At 45.5% G+C, this 18,764-nt stretch overlaps 1 protein-coding gene across 1 annotated transcript in view; it reads left to right on the top strand.

Annotated features, from left to right (window-relative positions):
- FRMPD4 (FERM and PDZ domain containing 4) overlaps positions 1-18,764 on the top strand; it is a 250,140-nt gene that overhangs the window by 61,950 nt on the left and 169,426 nt on the right. Inside the window, 1 exon segment of the mRNA XM_023753743.1 lies at positions 18,358-18,518. Within this exon segment, the coding sequence (XP_023609511.1) occupies positions 18,358-18,518 (161 nt within the window).

Raw genomic sequence — 18,764 nt, 5'->3', positions numbered from 1 at the left:
TCGACTGGTCAACTGTTTGCCCCCTGGTGGTCAGTGCACATCATAGTGAGTGGTTGAGAGGACTTAGCATGTCATTAGCATATTACGCTTTGATTGGTTGAACAGACGACTGGACGACTATACACTTAGCATATTAGCCTTTATTTTATATAGGATACTGTATTATGTATTTGTCAGCTTTATATGTTGTAAAATTTTTCTTCTAGTGTGTTGTCTTATAACTTTGCTTCTGCTTTTGCCCTTTAAATTGCTATGTAGTTGAACCTGTTTGTCTTTTCCTTTGTAGCTTCTGGATTTCATGTTATACTTAGAAATGCCCTTCCAACCCCAAGACTTTAAATGTACTCTTTAGTATTTTCTTCTAGTATTTTCATTGCTTAAATGTCTTACATCTAATATCTACTATAGGAAACTTTGTATATGACATGTTTGGGGGTCTTGCTTATTTACCTTCAAAACAGATATTCTGTTAAGTCCATTTAAAACAATAGGTTATTCTTTCCCTAGGGTTTCTTTGTATTGCCCACATGTTACCAGCATTGGGGTTCTTGGGTTCCCCAAGATAGAAATCGAGAGGAAACCCCAGAGAAATTTCCAGACAGATCTTATTAAGCTAATGCTGGTGTACAAGGGAGGCAGCAAAGAAGAAAGGGGCTGGCCCTGCTTGACTGCTTTATAAGTTGGGGACAAAGCAGGCTTTTGCGAAAAGGTGGGCTTTTTGATTGTTTGTTTTGTTTTGTTCCTTTTATTTTTTCTTTTCATTTCTTTTTTAATAATTCTTTACTGTTGAAAGTATTACATATATCCCCCTTTCTCATTGACCCCCTCCAGACAACCCCACCTCCTGCTCTTCACAGCCCCATTGTCTATGGCCGTGGGCCATGCATATATGCATACAAGGTTCTTAGTTGATAACTTCCCACCCACCCACCCTCCCCTGCCTTCCCTCCACGATTCCACACTCTGTTCCATGACTTCATGACTCTGGATCCGCTCCGTTCATCAGTTTATTTTGTTACTTAGATTCCACATATGAGTGAGATCATGTGATACTTGTCTTTCTCCGACTGGCTTATCTCACTGAGCATGATACTCTCCAGGTCCCTCCATGCTCTCTCAAAGGGTAAGAGATCCTTTTTTACTGCTGCCTAGTATTCCATGGTGTAGATGTACCACAGCTTTTTTATCCACTCATCTACTGATGGGCACTTAGGCTGTTTCCAGATCTTAGCTATTGTACATTGTGCGGCTATGAACATGGGGGTGCATACATTCTTTCTGATTGGTGTTTCAGTTTTCTTAGGATATATTCCTAAAAGTGGGATCACTGGGTCAAATGGTACTTCCATATTTAATTTTTTTGTGGAAACTCCATATTGTTTTCCATAATGGCTTCACCAGTCTGCATTCAAGGTGGGCTTTGGGAAAAAGACAGCCTTGAGGAACGGACCATTTCAAGATCCGGTGACTTCCTTTTCCTGCCGCATTTCCTGTGACGATGTTCATGCTGGTGGAGTGCTCATTACCACCACCCTAAGAAGGTCATGCAGGGTCAAATCTAGGTCAACTGCACATGCAGGTCAGTGGTTTAAGCGGGCAATTAGGAGGGAGAAAAAATCAGCTACTTCTGTGTTTCTTAGTAGAGAGTGGAGGGGTGATGACATTTTTTACACTGTGCTTAAGCCACGTTCATTCTGCCCACCTGGTCTGAACGTGGCTTCCAGCCCACCTGATATTTTTCATTTCTGGGCCCAAGACCCTAAGCTGTCTCATTAATGTATTATTTCTGGATCATTTCTTCTCTATCGGACTATGTATGTTTCTTTTAGAGAATATTTTGTTTCATAATGTCATGGTGCAGTGGGAGCCTCCTTCAACTGCCATTTACTAACTTTCCGAAGTCCAATTACTTTACTGCTCCTGTGACTCGGTGCCCTCAGCTGGAAATGATAATGAGAATACTCCCACCAAGTAGGTTTGCTGTGAAAAGTACTGTGATAAGGAATGCATGTAATCAAGACGAGTGCTTGGCACACTAGCCGCTCCTGCTGCTGTTATGGTAATGCTTCTTTTCTTCAGGGTCTACCATAGTGCCTGATTAAAAAAAACATATGAGCCCTAACCAGTTTAGCTCAGTGGATAGAGCATTGGTCTTAGGACCGAAGGGTCCCAGGTTTGATTCCAGTCAAGGGCATGTACCTTGGTTGCGGGCACATCCCCAATGGGGGGTGTGCAGGAGGCAGCTGATTGACGTTTCTCTCTCATCAATGTTTTTCTCTATCCCTCTCCCTTTCTCTCTGTAAAAAAGCAATATATATATATATGACTTAAACTTTAGATATAGGACTCTAAAGTATAGAAGACAATGGAAATCAATTATAAGGAAGATAGAAGGGCATAAAGTTTTAATACTCTTTTTTCCCCTAAATATGTTTACTGATTTTTAGAAAGAGAGGAAGGGAGAGGGGATAGAGAAATAGAAACATTGATGGGAGAGAAACTTCAAGGATCGGCTGCCTCCAGCATGCCCCCTACTGGGGATTGAGCTGGCAATTCGGGCATGTGTCCTGACCAGGAATCAGACCCATGACCTCTTGGTTTCTGGGTCAACACTCAACTACTGAGCCTCACTGGCCAAGCTTAGTGCTATTTTTAAAAACGAAAGAGATATTGGAGCAAGCTCTCTCTGTGTTTTATCCCGAGATTTCTAATTGTTTTCCCCATGATTTGTGCAGCCCAGAAAGTGTTTCACACTAATAAAGGTTGAAAGTAGTTTTCAGCCCTTAAGTTGAATTAAATGAATGTACTGTTATGACAAGTTAATGAAACATCCATAAAATTGCTAAATATATGTCATTGAAAATACCTATGTTCCATTATTTTGTTAAACATCAATTATGAGCATAAGAAATCTGCATTTAGTCAAATGAATACTGCTGACACATGTTAATTATTCCAGCATATAATTGGCTTGGACTTTAGATGTTCTCGAGTGTCAGCAGCTCCGGTGTGTGTGTGAGAAGCCACGGGAAAAGAATCGATGCCTCTATTATACATGCTTTTCCATCATCGACTGTGGTCTGGGTTCATGCTAATGGAGTGGCAAATGTCACTTCAAGTCATCAAATTGTTTATCATCAAAGCCCTGACTGGTTTGGCTCAGTGGATAGAGCGTCGGCCTGCGGACTGAAGGGTCCCGGGTTTGATTCCGGTCAAGGGCATGTACCTTGGTTACGGGCACATCCCCAGTAGGAGGTGTGCAGGAGGCAGCTGATCGATGTTTCTCTCTCATCGATGTTTCTAACTCTCTATCCCTGTCCCTTTCTCTCTGTAAAAAATCAATAAAATATATATTTTTTAAAATAAATAAATAAATAATATAATCCATTATTAATAATATCAATAGCCATCCCTTTGAGGGCGTGCTGTGTGTCAGCATTATGCCGGGCACTTGACCTAAATTACCTCATATTCTTACCTTGCACTGGGGTTCCGTTTTACAGATGGGGAAACTTCATTTCATTTTTTTTATCTTTATTGTTGAAAGTATCACATATGTCCCCTTTCTAGCCCGCCCCTGCCCCCTGCCCCCGGCCTTCACCACCCAATTGTCTGTGTCCATGGGTTATGCACATGTGCATACAAGGTCTGTGGTTGATCTCTTCCCACTCATAAAATATATTTTAAAAGAAGAAGAAGAATTGCTGTTGCCTCCCGTAAATGCTTCTCCATCCGGAAACTCAGATTCTCCAGAAAGTCCCAGGGAATTAGGAAGATATCCCGGAGGCCGGCACTCAGCCAGCTGTGCGGTGAGGGTGGCTGTGAAGTACAAGGTGCATGGAGGCTGGCTGACTACTTGAGCCCTTGAGCTCTCTCCCTGGATGTCTCCCCCTGAGCCAGAGCTGTTCCAAGTGTGGGCCTGAACCCTGCACCAATAGAATCATCTGGAATGCCTTTCTCGGGTAGGACTCGAAAGCAGGGATCTTCAGGTCTTAAATGATGAGAGAGAGAAACATCAATGCGAGAGAGAAGCATCAATCGGTTGTTACCCTTCCACTCCCCCACCCCGCCACCTACGCACCTTGATCAGGGACCAAGCGTGCTTGACCTGAAATTGAAATGGCGACCTTTCCACGCACGGGAGGATCCTCATCCAACTGAGCCACACCGGCCAGGGCTGGAATGGCTTTTATTTTTATTTTTTTATTATTACTTTTTAAAAATATACTTTATTGATTTTTTTTTTTTTTACAGAGAGGAAGGGAGAGACAGAGAGAGTTAGAAACATCGATGAGACAGAAACATCGATCAGCTGCCTCCTGCACACCCCCTACTGGGAATGTGCCCTCAACCAAGGTACATGCCCTTGACCGGAATCGAACCCTGGACCCTTCAGTCCGCAGGCCGACGCTCTATCCACTGAGCCAAACCGGCTAGGGCTGGAATGCCTTTTAAAAACAGATCCCTGGGTAACGCAGAATTAATTAATGGGGAGAACTGAAGTGTGATTTAGGTTGTCAGCTAAGTTGGGTCTGAAAAATGAAATATTTTTAAGGAAATAGCTCGAAATAGATATCATGAAAAATATCAGAACATTGTGGCACTTCGTGCAATTTCTGACGTTTAATATTTTTATTTTGAAATGGAGATGGGTGACAGGAAACTCATTATCTTGCCAGATCCTTACCAGTCTCCTTTCGATGAGTCTTCTCTTCTCCCTGCTGAACTAGAAGGGCTTCCCTGCTTGCACGTTGAAGGCGCACCAAAGCCTCTGTTTCCTCCAGCCCACCTTTATTTTCTTTTTAAAAAATATATTTTATTGATTTTTTACTGAGAGGAAGGGAGAGGGATAGAGAGTTAGAAACCTCAATGAGAGAGAAACATTGATCAGCCGCCTCCTGCACACCTCCTATTGGGAATGTGCCCGCAACCAAGGTACTTGCCCTTGACCGGAATCGAACCTGGGACCTTTCAGTCCGCAGGCCGACGCTCTATCCACTGAGCCAAACCGGTTAGGGCGTCCTCTAGCCCACTTTAAAAATATATATTTTTTTTATTGATTCCAGAGAGGAAGAGAGAGATGGAAACATTAATGATGAGAGAGAATCATGAATCGGCTGCCTCCCGCATGCCCCCTACTGGGGATCGAGCTCCCAACTCGGGCATGTGCTCTGACCAGGAGTGGAAGGGTGACCTTTTGGTTCATAGGTTGACACCCAACCACTGAGCCACCCCAGCCAGGCTGTCTTTTACATTTTTAATCCCCATAAATTTTCATGGAAGACAGTGTTCCTTGGAAGCAGTGCATGTCTGGTGGTAATGGTGTGAGGTGAGATTGAGAGTAACCAGCCCGAGAATGTGACTTGATTATTATTGCTTCTGACACATTAGCGTGTCATTAGCAGAAAAGCCATCTCTTAAACACATTGAACAAACTCAATTATTATGATTGATTACCAGCCTCACTGTAGGGATTTTGCAGCTTTAGGGAAACTGACAAACATTTTACCCTTTTAGATCCCACAATTAGATTCTCAAGGCGCAGTCAATAAGCATTTTGTAGGCGCTAAAGTCATCGTCTTAAATGATGACAGAAATCTCTGAGTAGATGAACTTGCTGTTGATCATTGGCTAATTGTTCAAATGGCTTTCAGTAGTGTTATTGACAAATCGAACTGAGTCCTTGAAGGATAAATTTGATCATGAATTAATGGAACCTATTTTGGACGTTAATTTATACAAGCCCTTATAGATCCTTGATTTATTGCATCTCATTTGCGAAAGCTGAACGCGTGACTGGAAAAATGTGTCAGTCTGGGTTCTGTTTAAACTCTGTTCCTTTGAACGATAATCCTCAAAAGGAATAATATTCTAATTCGGAGAGAAATTGAATAATATGTTCATTCAAGCTAACATTTAAGAACTTTGTTAACCTTTTTTTCTGAGTGAGTCTACTTTAGTCTCCCAGAATGTGGAGAGAATTTCAGGATTTTTATTTTCTGGACCTATTCCATACCAGAACCTAATCCTTAGAGCAGTGGTCGGCAAACTCATTAGTCAACAGAGCCAAATACCAACAGTACAATGATTGAAATTTCTTTTGAGAGCCAAATTTTTTAAACTTAAACTATATAGGTAGGTACATTGTTATTCACTTCATTAGGGTACTCCTAAGGCTTAGGAAGAGCCACACTCAAGGGGCCAAAGAGCCGCATGTGGCTCGAGCCCGCAGTTTGCCGACCACTGCCTTAGAGCCTCTGACCTCTCCAGGGAGGATACCCTCTTGCTTACACAAAGGATGTATGGCTGACCTTGCACAGCATTCTCACAGGCCTTGTAGTTCTTCTCTCTCACCTCATTTCTTCGTCATACTCACTCTCTCTTAACACTCTCCCCCATTACCCACAGTTCCATTCCTGGTCAGGATACATGCCTGGGTAGCGGGCTCGATCCTCAGTAGAGAGCATGCAGGAGGCAGCCAATCCATGATTCTCATCATTGATGTTTCTCTCTCTCCCTCTCCCTTCCTCTCTGAAATCAATACAAATATATTTAAATGAAAAAAACTGGACTGTTGGCCCACACCTTTGATTCGGTGAGTTTCTTACCAGCTTCTCTGAACTTCTCTCAGGAGTTCTTAGTCATCAAAGTGGTCCCTTACCATTGTCAGGGGAGGGGGAAGTCCCCCCTTTATTCTTACAGCTGGACTAATAATAAAATCATAAAATTGGCACAAGACTAGATTCACAGAATGAAACCATTTAATACGTGCATATGAGATAAGCATAATATGATGTTCAGATCAAAAAATGAGGCTGAAAGAAATGATGGAACCAGGAACCTTTATACTTTTTAGACAAAGAAACGATAAATTCGTTGAAGACATTGACAGGACAAAGAAAGTTTGTGCTCACTAGAAAGAGATCTCAGCAAGGTCTGGGCGTTTGCTGCTGAGGGATCTAAACAGGTTTTGGACTGGGGTTGTAAATTAGTCACGCCTTGCATGGCATGTTTATACAAGCTTTCCATGCTGGATTCTTTGAACTCTTTTTAAATTTTTAAAAAATATTTTTATTGATTTCAGAGAGGAAGGGAGAGGAAGAATGAGAGAGAGAGATGTAAACATCCATGATGAAAGAGAATCATGGGTTGGCTGCTCCCTGCACTCCTTCTACTGGGGATTGAGCCCACAATCTGGGCATGTGACCTTGACCAGAATCGAACCTGGGACCCTTCGGTCCGCAGGCCGATGCTCTATCCACTGAGCCACACCGGCTAGAGCTTGTGCCGAGGTTATCTCTCAGCCCTCGGGAGCAGGAAGGGCACCCATCACGTGGGAGACGTAGCCATGCTTTTAGGGCTCAGTGCGGTCAGGGTTTTCTTCTTGCCAAGGCAATTTCTTAAGTAACTTTAATTCAAAAGAATCCATATGCCACTGTGGGATATCTTGGGCAGCGTGACCTGGGCCCTGATACTAGCTTCATTTTTTTTAATTTTTAAAAAATACATATTTTATTGATTTTTTTTACAGACAGGAAGGGAGAGGGATAAAGAGTCAGAAACATCGATGAGAGAGAAACCAATCAGCTGCCTCCTGCACACTCCCTACTGGGGATGTGCCTGCAACCAAGGTACATGCCCTTGACCGGAATCAAACCTGGGACCCTTCAGTCCGCAGGCTGACGCTCTATCCACTGAGCCAAACCGGTTAGGGCCACCAGCTTCATTTTTAGGTTCTACAAATGCCACTGAAGACTTATGAATATGAGAGCTGGACTTTTCAAGAGCTAAGGGGAGCTTTGTAATATCAAGGATTCTGTCCTTCAGGTTTGAGTTATAGAATTCCCCCTTTGGGCTCACACCGTAACTCAGGGGTCTCTGGATCATACAGAACAGAAATCTCTACCTTTTTTAAAAAAACTATATATTTATGCCCTAACCGGTTTGGCTCAGTGGATAGAGCGTCGACCTGCAGACTCAAGGGTCCCAGGTTCGGTTCCAGTCAAGGGCATGTACCTTGGTTGCGGGCACATCCCCAGTAAGGGGTGTGTAGGAAGCAGCTGATTGATGTTTCTCTCTCATCGATGTTTCTACCTCTCTATCCCTCTCCCTTCCTCTCTGTAAAAAATCAATAAAATATATTTAAGAAAAAACAACTATATATTTGTATTGATTTCAGAGAGGAAAGGAGATAGAAACATCAATGATGAGAGAGAATCATTGATTGGCTGCCTCCTTGCACAAGAGCATGTGCCCTGACCATGACCTTCCTTGTTCATAGGTTGATGCTCAGCCACTGAGCCACGCCTGCCCTGTATCTCTACAATTTTTGATTTTGTACTCCTATTAGTAAAAACGTTTTGAACACCCCCCTATATACATTAATTTATTCATAATTTATGCACATATGCACTACTTTAAAAAATATTATGGAGAGTATAAGGCATGTGTAAGAAAGCTGTTAGAATGAGATGTTAGAATAAGATGGGATGGAGATGAAACATACATTTTAATCATTTGAAAATGTTTTGCTGTCACTGCTGCATTAGAAATTATTAAGTATTTTAAATGACAGCGAAGTGATGGAGGATGCCTGCTTATTTTTAAGCATCTTGGCTTTCTGCTTTAATGAATAAAAATGTGCAACTTCAGCTTCTTTCTCTACTTGGTTTTAATCACTGTCAGGGAGGAAAAGAGGAAACATAGAAACATGAAGAAGTAAATGCACGAGGTGTTTTACCCGCCTGCGCACTAGTTCATGACCTCCTCTTTTTCAATCCCCCTTACACAAGGGGTTTTGTTGAAATTCAGCTCCGTATTCCTCGATGGGATGGCCGTCCCCTGTCCTTGCCCACCAAATGGAAGATGTTGCATTTATTATATTGAACAAATGAGTTCACAGTCCACTAACGTGCTTCCTTTGGAAGGTTAGGAAACAGGTTGGAAAAATTCGTTCCCAAGTTTTCAAAGGCTGCTCTTTTCATAGATACCTATTTGCATACGTTTCAATAAAACAAACACAGTGTTAGAATCCTTTCCAAACATCTGTCTCCCTGTGTCCTTGCCACCACCAGAGTTTCTTTTTAAAAATGAGGTTCTTTCCCGTTTATGATTATAATATCTCTTTTCCTCTGAAGAGACAACTCTTTTAGTTCATTGTCCGCAGGTAGCCAACAACCCCCGTGGAGGACAAAACATTGTCATAGCCACTCTACTCTACTGCAGTGGTTTTCTTTGCCAAGGCACCCGTATGGCTGACATGCTAAATAAAGCACTTTCCGTTTCTGCGGTGCCCTCGCTTGCATGGAATTCTTGGGCAGGCGTCTAAATTTACCCTGAAACCCTTGTTTTATTCTGGTCACAGTTGCTTTCCCATCATTTTATGCTTTCCTATAGCGGTGCCATTGTCATAGGACCCTACGGATTGTTGTTTTAATTTTCCCCCAAAATATGTTTTTATTGATTTCAGAGAGGAAGGGAAAGGGAGAAAGAAACGTCAATGATGAGAGAGAATCATGCATCGGCTGCCTCCTGCACGCCCCCTACTGGGGACCGAGCCCACAACCTGGGCATGTGGTCTGACATGAAATCGAACTGTGACTTCCTGGTTCATAGGTCGACGCTCAACCACAGAGCCCCCGAGGCTGGGCAGAATTATTATTTTATAATAGGTTCTGGTCCCTTGTAGGGCTAGACAACCAGAGTGGTTTTCTTGTTCAGAATGTTCTTTTATATTGTTATATAAAATTTAGAATTCTCATGATTGAACTATTTAAAAAGGACTGCTGGTTTTTTTTTTATCAGATGGCATTCAATCAATATATTAATTTGAAGGGACCTGAAATGTTCATATTTACTCTACCATATTTAGGCTTCATGTATTTCAAACACTCCTAAAATTCTCCAAGATCCCTCTAAACATTTTGTGATTTCTAAGCTTAAGCCTACTGGATTCTCTTGGCTTTCCAAGTACTATGTAAGTTTTCTTTTTATCTTCTTTTTATTTTCTTTATTTCAGAGAGGAAGGGGGAGGAAGAGAGAGAGAGAGAAACTCCAATGATGAGAGAGAATCATGGATCGGCTGCTTCCTGCACTCCCCCTACTGGGGCTCGAGCCCGCAACCTGGGCATGTGCCCTGACCGGGAATCGAACCATGGCCTCTTGGTTCATAGGTCAATGCTCAACCACTGAGCCATGCCAGCCAGGCAAGAAAAAATTTATTTTGCCACACATTTAATAATTTTGGCTTGCTAGGAACCTAAAAATGGGTCTAGTGTTTCTTTCTGTCTTTCCCCCTCTCTTCCACTCTCATTTGTAACGTATCAACTTTAAGAATCCATGCTTCTGCTTTCTTTACCTTTCCTACTTCCATTCTTACTCTGGGGAACTCTGACTTGCCTAATAGCAGTTTTGCTTAGAGCTTTAATTAATAGGCTCTCTCACAGGCCATAATGGGGCTTAGGAATTGTTGAGCCTTGCATTGGGAGCCACCACTACCCAAGTCTTGTCTGGGATGTGAGAAAGTTTGAAGAATGACCGGGTTGCCATGGCTGCCATGTTAACAGGGAAAATGAGGAGAGATGTTTCCTTTGGAAGTGTCTGTTATTTGTCCAAGGTAACATATTTATGTCACAAATGGTGTGGGGGATATGGTTGCTGGAAAGAACCCTTTTGGGATGTGGAATTTCAGGGTTTTAACAACAATGTCAAGAGCACTATTTATAGATTGTATGAGTGAGCTTTTGGTGCGTAACAAACATTCCCCAAATTTAGTGTTGTATTTCATCATTTATTATTCCTCATTCAGCTGGCTGATTGGGACTTGGGGGTGAGGGGTGGCAGCTCTGCTGCACGGGGCTCCTCACTGAGGTGTCTGGTCTGGTCTGGCCCACATGTGTCCTCTCTGGAGCCCCAGCTGAAGGGGCTGCAGCTACCTTGAGAAGCTCTTCTCAATGTGGTGATAGAGCAGCAAGAGCGCATGCCCAACTACACCAGTTCTGTTTGTTTCTCACATCCGGGCTCAGCCATGTGACATGCTTTGGGCAGTGAGATGTTAGCAGAATCAAGGAGTAGAGAAATGTGTACTATAGGCAGTGGGAAGGCACTGAAAAGCAATGTTGCATCCAGTGGTGAACCATGTCCTGGGAGTAAATGAAGAGTAATTGAAGATGAGAATATAATACACTAGAGGCCTGGTGCACAAAATCTGCACAGGGTAGGGTCCCTAGGCCTGGCCTCCCCACCTCCCCACCTCCTCCTTGCTCCCTCAGCGCCCCACTGCCATTGCTGGTTGCCCGCCATGTTCCACACCGCCCCCTGGTGGTCAGTGCACATCATAGCGAGTGATTGAACTCCCGCTCTCCCGGTCAAACTCCCAAGCAGACAATTTATATATTAGCCTTTTATATATATAGTAGAGGCCCGATGCACGAAAATTCATGCAAGAGTAGGCCTTCTTTCCCCCGGCCGCCGGCACCAGCTTCCCTCTGGCACTGGCTTCCTTCTGGCACCTGGGACCCGGGCTTCCCTCCTCCAGTGGCTGGCAGGCCCCTGGGGCCCGGGCTGGCTTCCCTCGGGCCCCAGCTTCGTCCGGAAGGAAGTCTGGAATGATGTCCAGTCTAATTAGCATATTACCCTTTTATTACTATAGATATATAGATAAGCACTTGATTCTCTCCTGTAATCACAGCTGGCCCTCCCTGAGAGGTACCACCAACGATGACTTTCTCCAGCAAAACTAGGCACTCAAGTACAGGTTTATTTATACTCCTTTTCATTCCAGTCGTAACTACCCAGGTGTCCCATTGGCCACCATCTTCCTCGATTCTTTAAGTCTACCCCAAAGGTAATGGCTTCTAAATCTTTCCACTCCGGCCCTAGCCGGTTTGGCTCAGTGGATAGAGCACTGGCCTGTGAACCAAAGGGTCCCAGGTTCCATTTTATTCAAGGGCACATACCTTGGTTGCAGGCTCCTCCTCGGCCTGGGCCCTGGGCAGGGCACATGCAGGAAGCAACCCATTGATGTGTTTCTCTCACATCAGTGTTTCTCTCTGTCTCTCCCTCTCTCTTCCACTCTCTCTAAAAATCAATGGAGAAATATCCTCGGGTGAGGATTTAAAAAATAATAAACAAACAAACAATCAAATAAATAAATCTTTCCACTCAGCACATGTTGCAAAGTAGGACCTTACCTCAGGTTTCCTTACAGGGAGCTTTACCTTAGTCCAAGTGATGCTTCGTAATACAGTGGATGTGCCCACCTTTTGCCTCTACTGAGGAAGAAAACTCCAAGAGTTCAAGGGGATCTCCTCCTCCTGTTCTGGGAAGTTAGGCAGCAGGACTGCCTTCATTCGTTTTCACACGAATCTGTCAGACTCAGGAAGATTGCTCCTCCCATTCGCGGACACATTGTTCATGGCAGTTAACCTGTGCTTTCAGGTCATGGATTCTGGCCTATCTCTGTGTGGTTGTTGGAGAAGGTTGGGGGCTGGGGCCAGAGGGTTGTGGAGCTCATCAGCTGTGTTCTAGGCTCAGCAGCAGAATTCACCGAAGCATGTTCAGCAGGTTAAGAAAATGCTGCTATTTCAGCTCATTACAAAACGACTCAAGCATCTTTATAAAAAATATTGCAAGGAGAGAGCCAAAAAGTGCTTGCCTTAACACGAAGAACCGAGTGATGTTTCCTGGGAGAGCATCTTAGTGCAGATTCATTCTCACCGGGAAAGCGACAGAGGTCGATGATTTTTAGATCATTTATTCTGAAAGTCCGACCTGTTGAGCAAGAAAATGATAATGACATCGGAAGGTTGTCCTCCAAGTGCAAGCAAAACAAAAAAGTAAAAAAACAAAAAACTGATGAAAAATAAACGAAAACGCTAGAGCAAGCAGCGACCGCAAAATGAACATTTGGTTGTGAGTTTCAAACCTGATTTGGGTGAGGAAACGACAATGAAATGATGAAATGAAAGGGCCTAATGTCAGATTCTCTGTTGACACAGAGGACGGCAGTGTCTGGGATGAAAGGTCCTGTCCCTGTGTCCCACCCCTTGCAACATAATTAGTTGGGCTCATTTTCTTTTTTTTCGGGGATTTTTTTTTTAATTTAAATTCTTTATTGTTGAAAGTATTACATATGTCTCCTTTTTCCCCCATTGACCTCTCCCTGATCACTCCCCCCTCCCCAGCACATGCCCTCAGCCCCCTACTGTCTGTGTCCATGGGTAATACTTATATGCATGCATACAAGTCCTTTGGTTGATCTCTTACCCCCTCTCTACCCTCCCCTGTCTTCCCTCTGAGGTTTGACGTCTGTTCCATGCTTCTCTGTCTCTGGATCTATTTGGGTTCATCAGGTTATGTTGTTCATTAGATTCCACAAATGATCATGTGATAGTTATCTTTCTCCGACTGGCTTATTTCCCCATGCCTCGGGCTCACTCCCCGGCCCTGGACTGAGCGCTCACTGAAGTGATCCAGAAACATGGCTGAGGAAAACTTACTACCAGCGCTTCAGTCTCCAGAGAGCGCGTTTTATTCTTGCTTGCTGTCTCCTGTCATCGGGGACATATTGCTTCACAGATATCAACTTAAATTTGTGTTTAATGTGTCACCGCACTTGATCTGATTTTTCCAATTGAAGGCCTCGGAGCTTACGCCGCGTTTGTGAGGCATTTCCCTGAGAATTGGGCTTAGGTATTGGAAACGTTATTGAGTTTGTTTTCATATTTTAACAAGATTGAATGAGTGGATGATGTCTGAAACCGATTCCTTTTTATTCATGGACCTCAAGAGATGAAAGGAACAGCTAGTGCTTCTTGCTCACTGTGAGCCACACATTGTGCTAAGTGCTTTACATTTATTCATTCATCTAACTTCACGACCTTCTTATGCGATTGTTACTGTTATTGTCACCATTTTCCAGATGTGGAAACTGAGGCACCGAGTGATGTAGTACGTTGTACAGGTCGAGGGCTAGGAGGTGATGGGGCCCAGCTCCAAATCCAGGGAGTCTGGCTCCCAAGTCTCACTCTGAACTAGCATCTCGGACTTCAGGTTTGCCTAAACCCGTGGTTGGCAAACTGCGGCTCGCGAGCCACATGCGGCTCTTTGGCCCATTAAGTGTGGCTCTTCCACAAAACACCACGTGCGGGTGCGCACGTACAGTGCGATGGAAACTTAGTGGCCCATGCGCAGAAGTCGGTATTTTATGGAAGAGCCACACTCAAGGGGCCAAAGAGCCGCATGTGGCTCGCGAGGTGCGGTTTGCCGACCACTGGGCCCTAGGCCCAAGCATGTCTATGTTTCCTGTGCAAACGCGGAAGTATTAGCTCCTTGGAGAGAAATGTCTCCTGTAATTTGGATACATCAGGACATAGGACTTGCATTAGACAACGTGCTCACAGATAGATCCTTACCGGGATGCCCTGTGTGTGCAGGAAGAAGGTTCCAGAGTAGAAATCCCCCCCCCCCTTGCTCTTTCACAGCCGCCTCTACATGTGAAAAACCCAACAACTCCTTGCCATCTCTGCTACCTTCACCCTGGTCCAAGCCAGCGTGATATTTCTTCCCTTAGGACTGATGCAGTGCGTCCTGCAGTGCTCTCCCTGCTCCCACCAGCGCCCCCTCCTGTCTGTTCTCAGTACAGCAGCTATCACATTCTTCACACAGAACCTTCCAATGGCTTCTATTTCACTCACAGCAATACATCGAGTCCTTCCCAGAGCTTGTGTGACCTTTGATCTCCCCCCAGCACTTCTTTATTTTTTTTGTATTGATTTCAGAGAGGAAGGGAGAGGGAGAGAGAGAGTGAAACATCAATGATGAGAGAGAATCATTGATTGGCTGCCTCCTGCATGCCCCCTACTAAGGATCGAGCTAGCAATCCGGGCATGTGCCCAGACTGGGAATTGAACCGTGACCTCCTGGTTCATAGGTCGATGTTCAACCACTGAGCCACGCCGTCCGGGCTCCCCCAAACACTTCTTTACCCGTCCCCCCTCACTGCCTCCAGCCTCCCCTGTTACTGGCCTCTGGGCTGTCCCTTACGCATGCTCACTCCAGGCCTGGGACCCCTCCAGACCTTTGCACTTGGGGGTCCCACTGCCGGAAAGGCTCCTCCTCAGGCATTTCCCTGACCCCTGACATCACACTGCGGTACCCTCCCCCTCTCCCTCCCCCTCCCCCAGCAGCTCTCTACGCTTCCTCCCCCATTATTTTTCTCCTTCGTGTTGCTAATGACCTGATAGGCCATACATCCTACTCCTTTATTAGTTTAGTCTCTGCCTCGGAACACTGGAGTGAACAAATTATTTTGTGATTCTGTTTGCGTTCCTAGTGTATCCCCCGAACTGAGAATCCAGTGGGCGTGCAAGAAATAGGTGTTAATGAAATGAGTGCATTATGAAGTTGTTTGGGAGAATTAAATGAACTAACATATGGAAAGCATTTCGTAAAATGCATAGCATGAAATTAGTATTTAATAAGTGCCGGGTATTACTAAAATAATGATATAATAGAGAGTTTATGAATGGGGAATTAAAAATTGCAGACTAGCATGTAGTGGCAAGAGGATAATGGAGCTACAGATGCTTCCAGTATTTCCACTTACCTCTCCGATGGATGCTAGAGGAGCTCATCACTTGTGTCCTCTTAAAATCTAGAGGGGGGACTGGACCCCAGCCTTCCCTGGGCAGGAGAGTGGTCCCCAAACCTTGCTCTACTTTGGAATCACCTGGGGAATATTCTTAAAAATTGATCCTGGCCCAGCCGGCGTGGCTCAGTGGTTGAGCATCGACCTAGGAACCAGGAGGTCATGGTTCAATTCCCGGTCAGGGCCCAGGCCCAGGTTGTGGGCTTCATCCCCAATAGGGGGCGTACAGAAGGCAGCGGATCCATGATTCTCTCTCACCATTGAGGTTTCTATCTCTCCCTCTCCCTTCCTCTCTAAAGTCAATAAAAATATATTTTAAAAATAACAATAAAAATAAAGATATATAAGCATGGATCCTGGCTGCCGCCCTCAGCTATGCTGATGTGGTTGGCTGCGGTGAAACTTGGGCATCAGGACTTTTAACGCTTCCTGGGTGACTGTAATGTGCAGCCAAGCCTGGCAACTGTGGAAAAGCTTGGAAGCTTTTCACAGAACTGGCCATGGCAGCGGAGCAGTCGCCCCAGGCCCTCTCTACTCTTGGAATTGACAGTTCCGCCCACCAGGGTTCCGTGCTCTGTTCTTCAACACGCGACTATTAGCCAATCACTTCACTTCTGTGCTCATGTAGAGCATGTCTTCTATGGACTATGGTGCGAACTCAGAGCTCAGGGCCAGGCTCCAAAAATGGGGCTCTCCCGTCCCTTTTTTCCTTTGTTCCATCCCGGGATAAAAGGAGAGACTCATTTCCCAAGGTGGCTCTGAGCTGGAACTCTTACAGAGGACGCAAGAGAATGGAATGAGGGCTACCACCCCAACGGGGCCCCAATCTCCCCCAGGCACACGCAGCCCTGCCTGTTTCAGGCCCGAGAGGGATCAATGTCAGGGGGTGATGTCAGAGGTCAAGTTCTCGCCCAACGGGCTGCTGTAGGGACATCAGGGGTCCTCCCGCTGTCCTGGTTCCCAGCCCTGACTTCCCCACGTGTTTCCTATATCTCAGCCCCTCCCTGCCTGGGACCTGTCTGAGGCTCCCACCCTGGACACCGGGGTTCACTCTGGATGGGTTTTGCTGGTTAAATCAGGGTCTTGAGTTCTGTCCTTCAGACTACCATACTTCTTTAATATATATATTTATAATATATATATTAAAGAAGTATGGTAGTCTTCTAGAGAGAAAGAGATAGAAACATCAATGATGAGAGAGAATCATGGACCGGCTGCCTCCTGCATGCCCCACACTGGAGATCAAGCCCACAACCTGGGCATGTGCCCTGACTGGGAATCGAACCGTGACCTCCTGGTTCATAGGTCCACGCTCAACCACGGAGCCACACTGACTGGGCTGGAGGACCATGCTTCTCCACGTGACCTGCCCCCCTGAGGTCTGCCCACGTCCCCTCCTGCCAAGGACGTGTGCCGCCACGGTAGTCATGTCTCCTCTCTGGGCCCAGACCAACACCTGCCTTGTCACCCTGTGAGCCTGGCTGTTTCTAGAATGGTTGGGGGTAGCACACCCCCAGGGCCAGCTTCATGGGTGTGACCCAAGCACTGACACAAGGCCACGTTCAGCTCTCGGGACGTTCCTAACTGTGTGTTCACAAGGGGCCCCACGGTTTCATTTTGCGCTGTTCTTGCATAACACTTAGAACAGCGGTTCTCAACCGGTGGGTCGAGACCCCTTTGGCGGTTGAACGACCCTTTCACAGGGGTCGCCTAAGACCATCCTGCATATCAGATATTTACATGACGATTCATAACAGTAGCAACATGACAGTTATGAAGTAGCAACGAAAATAATTTTATGGTTGGGTCACAACATGAGAAACAGAAGGTTGAGAACCACTGGCTTAGAATCAGAAGATGTGGTGGGAATTGCACCTGGCTCACACCTGAGAAGAGTGAACTTGGCCCAGTTATTCTTCCTTTTGTCATTTGCGGACAGGAGGTGGGTGGTGTCAACGGCTCCATAGAAGGGGATTTTCTGAAAATGAACTAGGATGACAGATGAGCGTCAGCACGCGGCCCTCGTGTCAGATCTCAGCAAACGCTCTCTTTTCCCCGACGTTCCAGATCAAAGCTGCTAAGTAGAAAAGACGTTTCCGTTTCCAAGGGATTTTGAACTTGATTGCCCTGGTCAGAGAGATGTGTCTGAAGGCCAGACCCTGGAGGGTTGCCATTGATTCTCCTTAACTCTTATTAATTACACACGAGGACCGCAGAACCCTCCTTCTCCGTCTTTCTTCATTGCATCTGAACGATATGTTGTCCAGATGGCAGATAGAGTGGCCTCTTTCCAGGTATTTTGTTCGAAATGATGTGCTTTTACTTACTGAAGAAGATTAGAGAGAGAAAATAGTGAGTTAAGTCTGTGTCGCTGAAATAATCAATGTAACCTTGGCTTACATTGCTTTAAGGAGATTTCTAGAATTCTAACTAAGAACTCTCCCCTCAAATAAGGCTGCCTTGGATAATGCACATGAGTGAAGACTTCCTTAAGAGCCAGAGAAACACCGAAAGGTTGCAGGTTCGATTCCTGGCCAGGGCTCGAATGGGAGACAACGGATCATCGTTTCTCTCTCACATGGAGGTTTCTCTCTCGCGCTCTTCTACCAAGCAGAGTAGGAGGTTTTGAAAAGGCAGAGGATGAAATCACCGGGCCACGGCCCGCAGACACTGATGCCTCGTCTCTCTTGTGTGTGTTTCTCCCACAGTCACATGACACAGGCAATCCCATTTGATGACCCCCGGTTGGACAGCTGCCAGATCATTCCCCCGGCCCCGCGGAAGGTGGAGATGCGGAGGGACCCCGTCCTGGGATTCGGCTTCGTGGCGGGGAGTGAAAAGCCAGTGGTCGTTCGCTCAGTGACACCAGGTAAGCGCCCCCACCCCCCCCGCCCCAGCCCTCGGCCTCCTGGGACTGCCCGTCATGCCTCTGCAGGGACGCCTACTGTTCGTTTTCCCGAGTCTCCTTGCAGGCTGTGAAAGCTAGTTTAATTCCATTCCAGGCTGGGAGGACTAGTGAATTTTCCCAGCCTGTGGACAGAGTCAGACCCATAGAGGGACAGGAATGGCGATGGAAACAAGGTTTAGACTGCTAAACCCATTAGATGGCTCCGTT

This window comes from Myotis lucifugus, unplaced genomic scaffold (assembly GCF_000147115.1).
Source record: "Myotis lucifugus unplaced genomic scaffold, Myoluc2.0 scaffold_49, whole genome shotgun sequence".
Lineage (NCBI taxonomy): Eukaryota > Metazoa > Chordata > Mammalia > Chiroptera > Vespertilionidae > Myotis > Myotis lucifugus.
The sequence above is the reverse complement of the archived record's forward strand: the minus strand, read 5'-3'. Positions and strand labels throughout refer to the sequence as shown.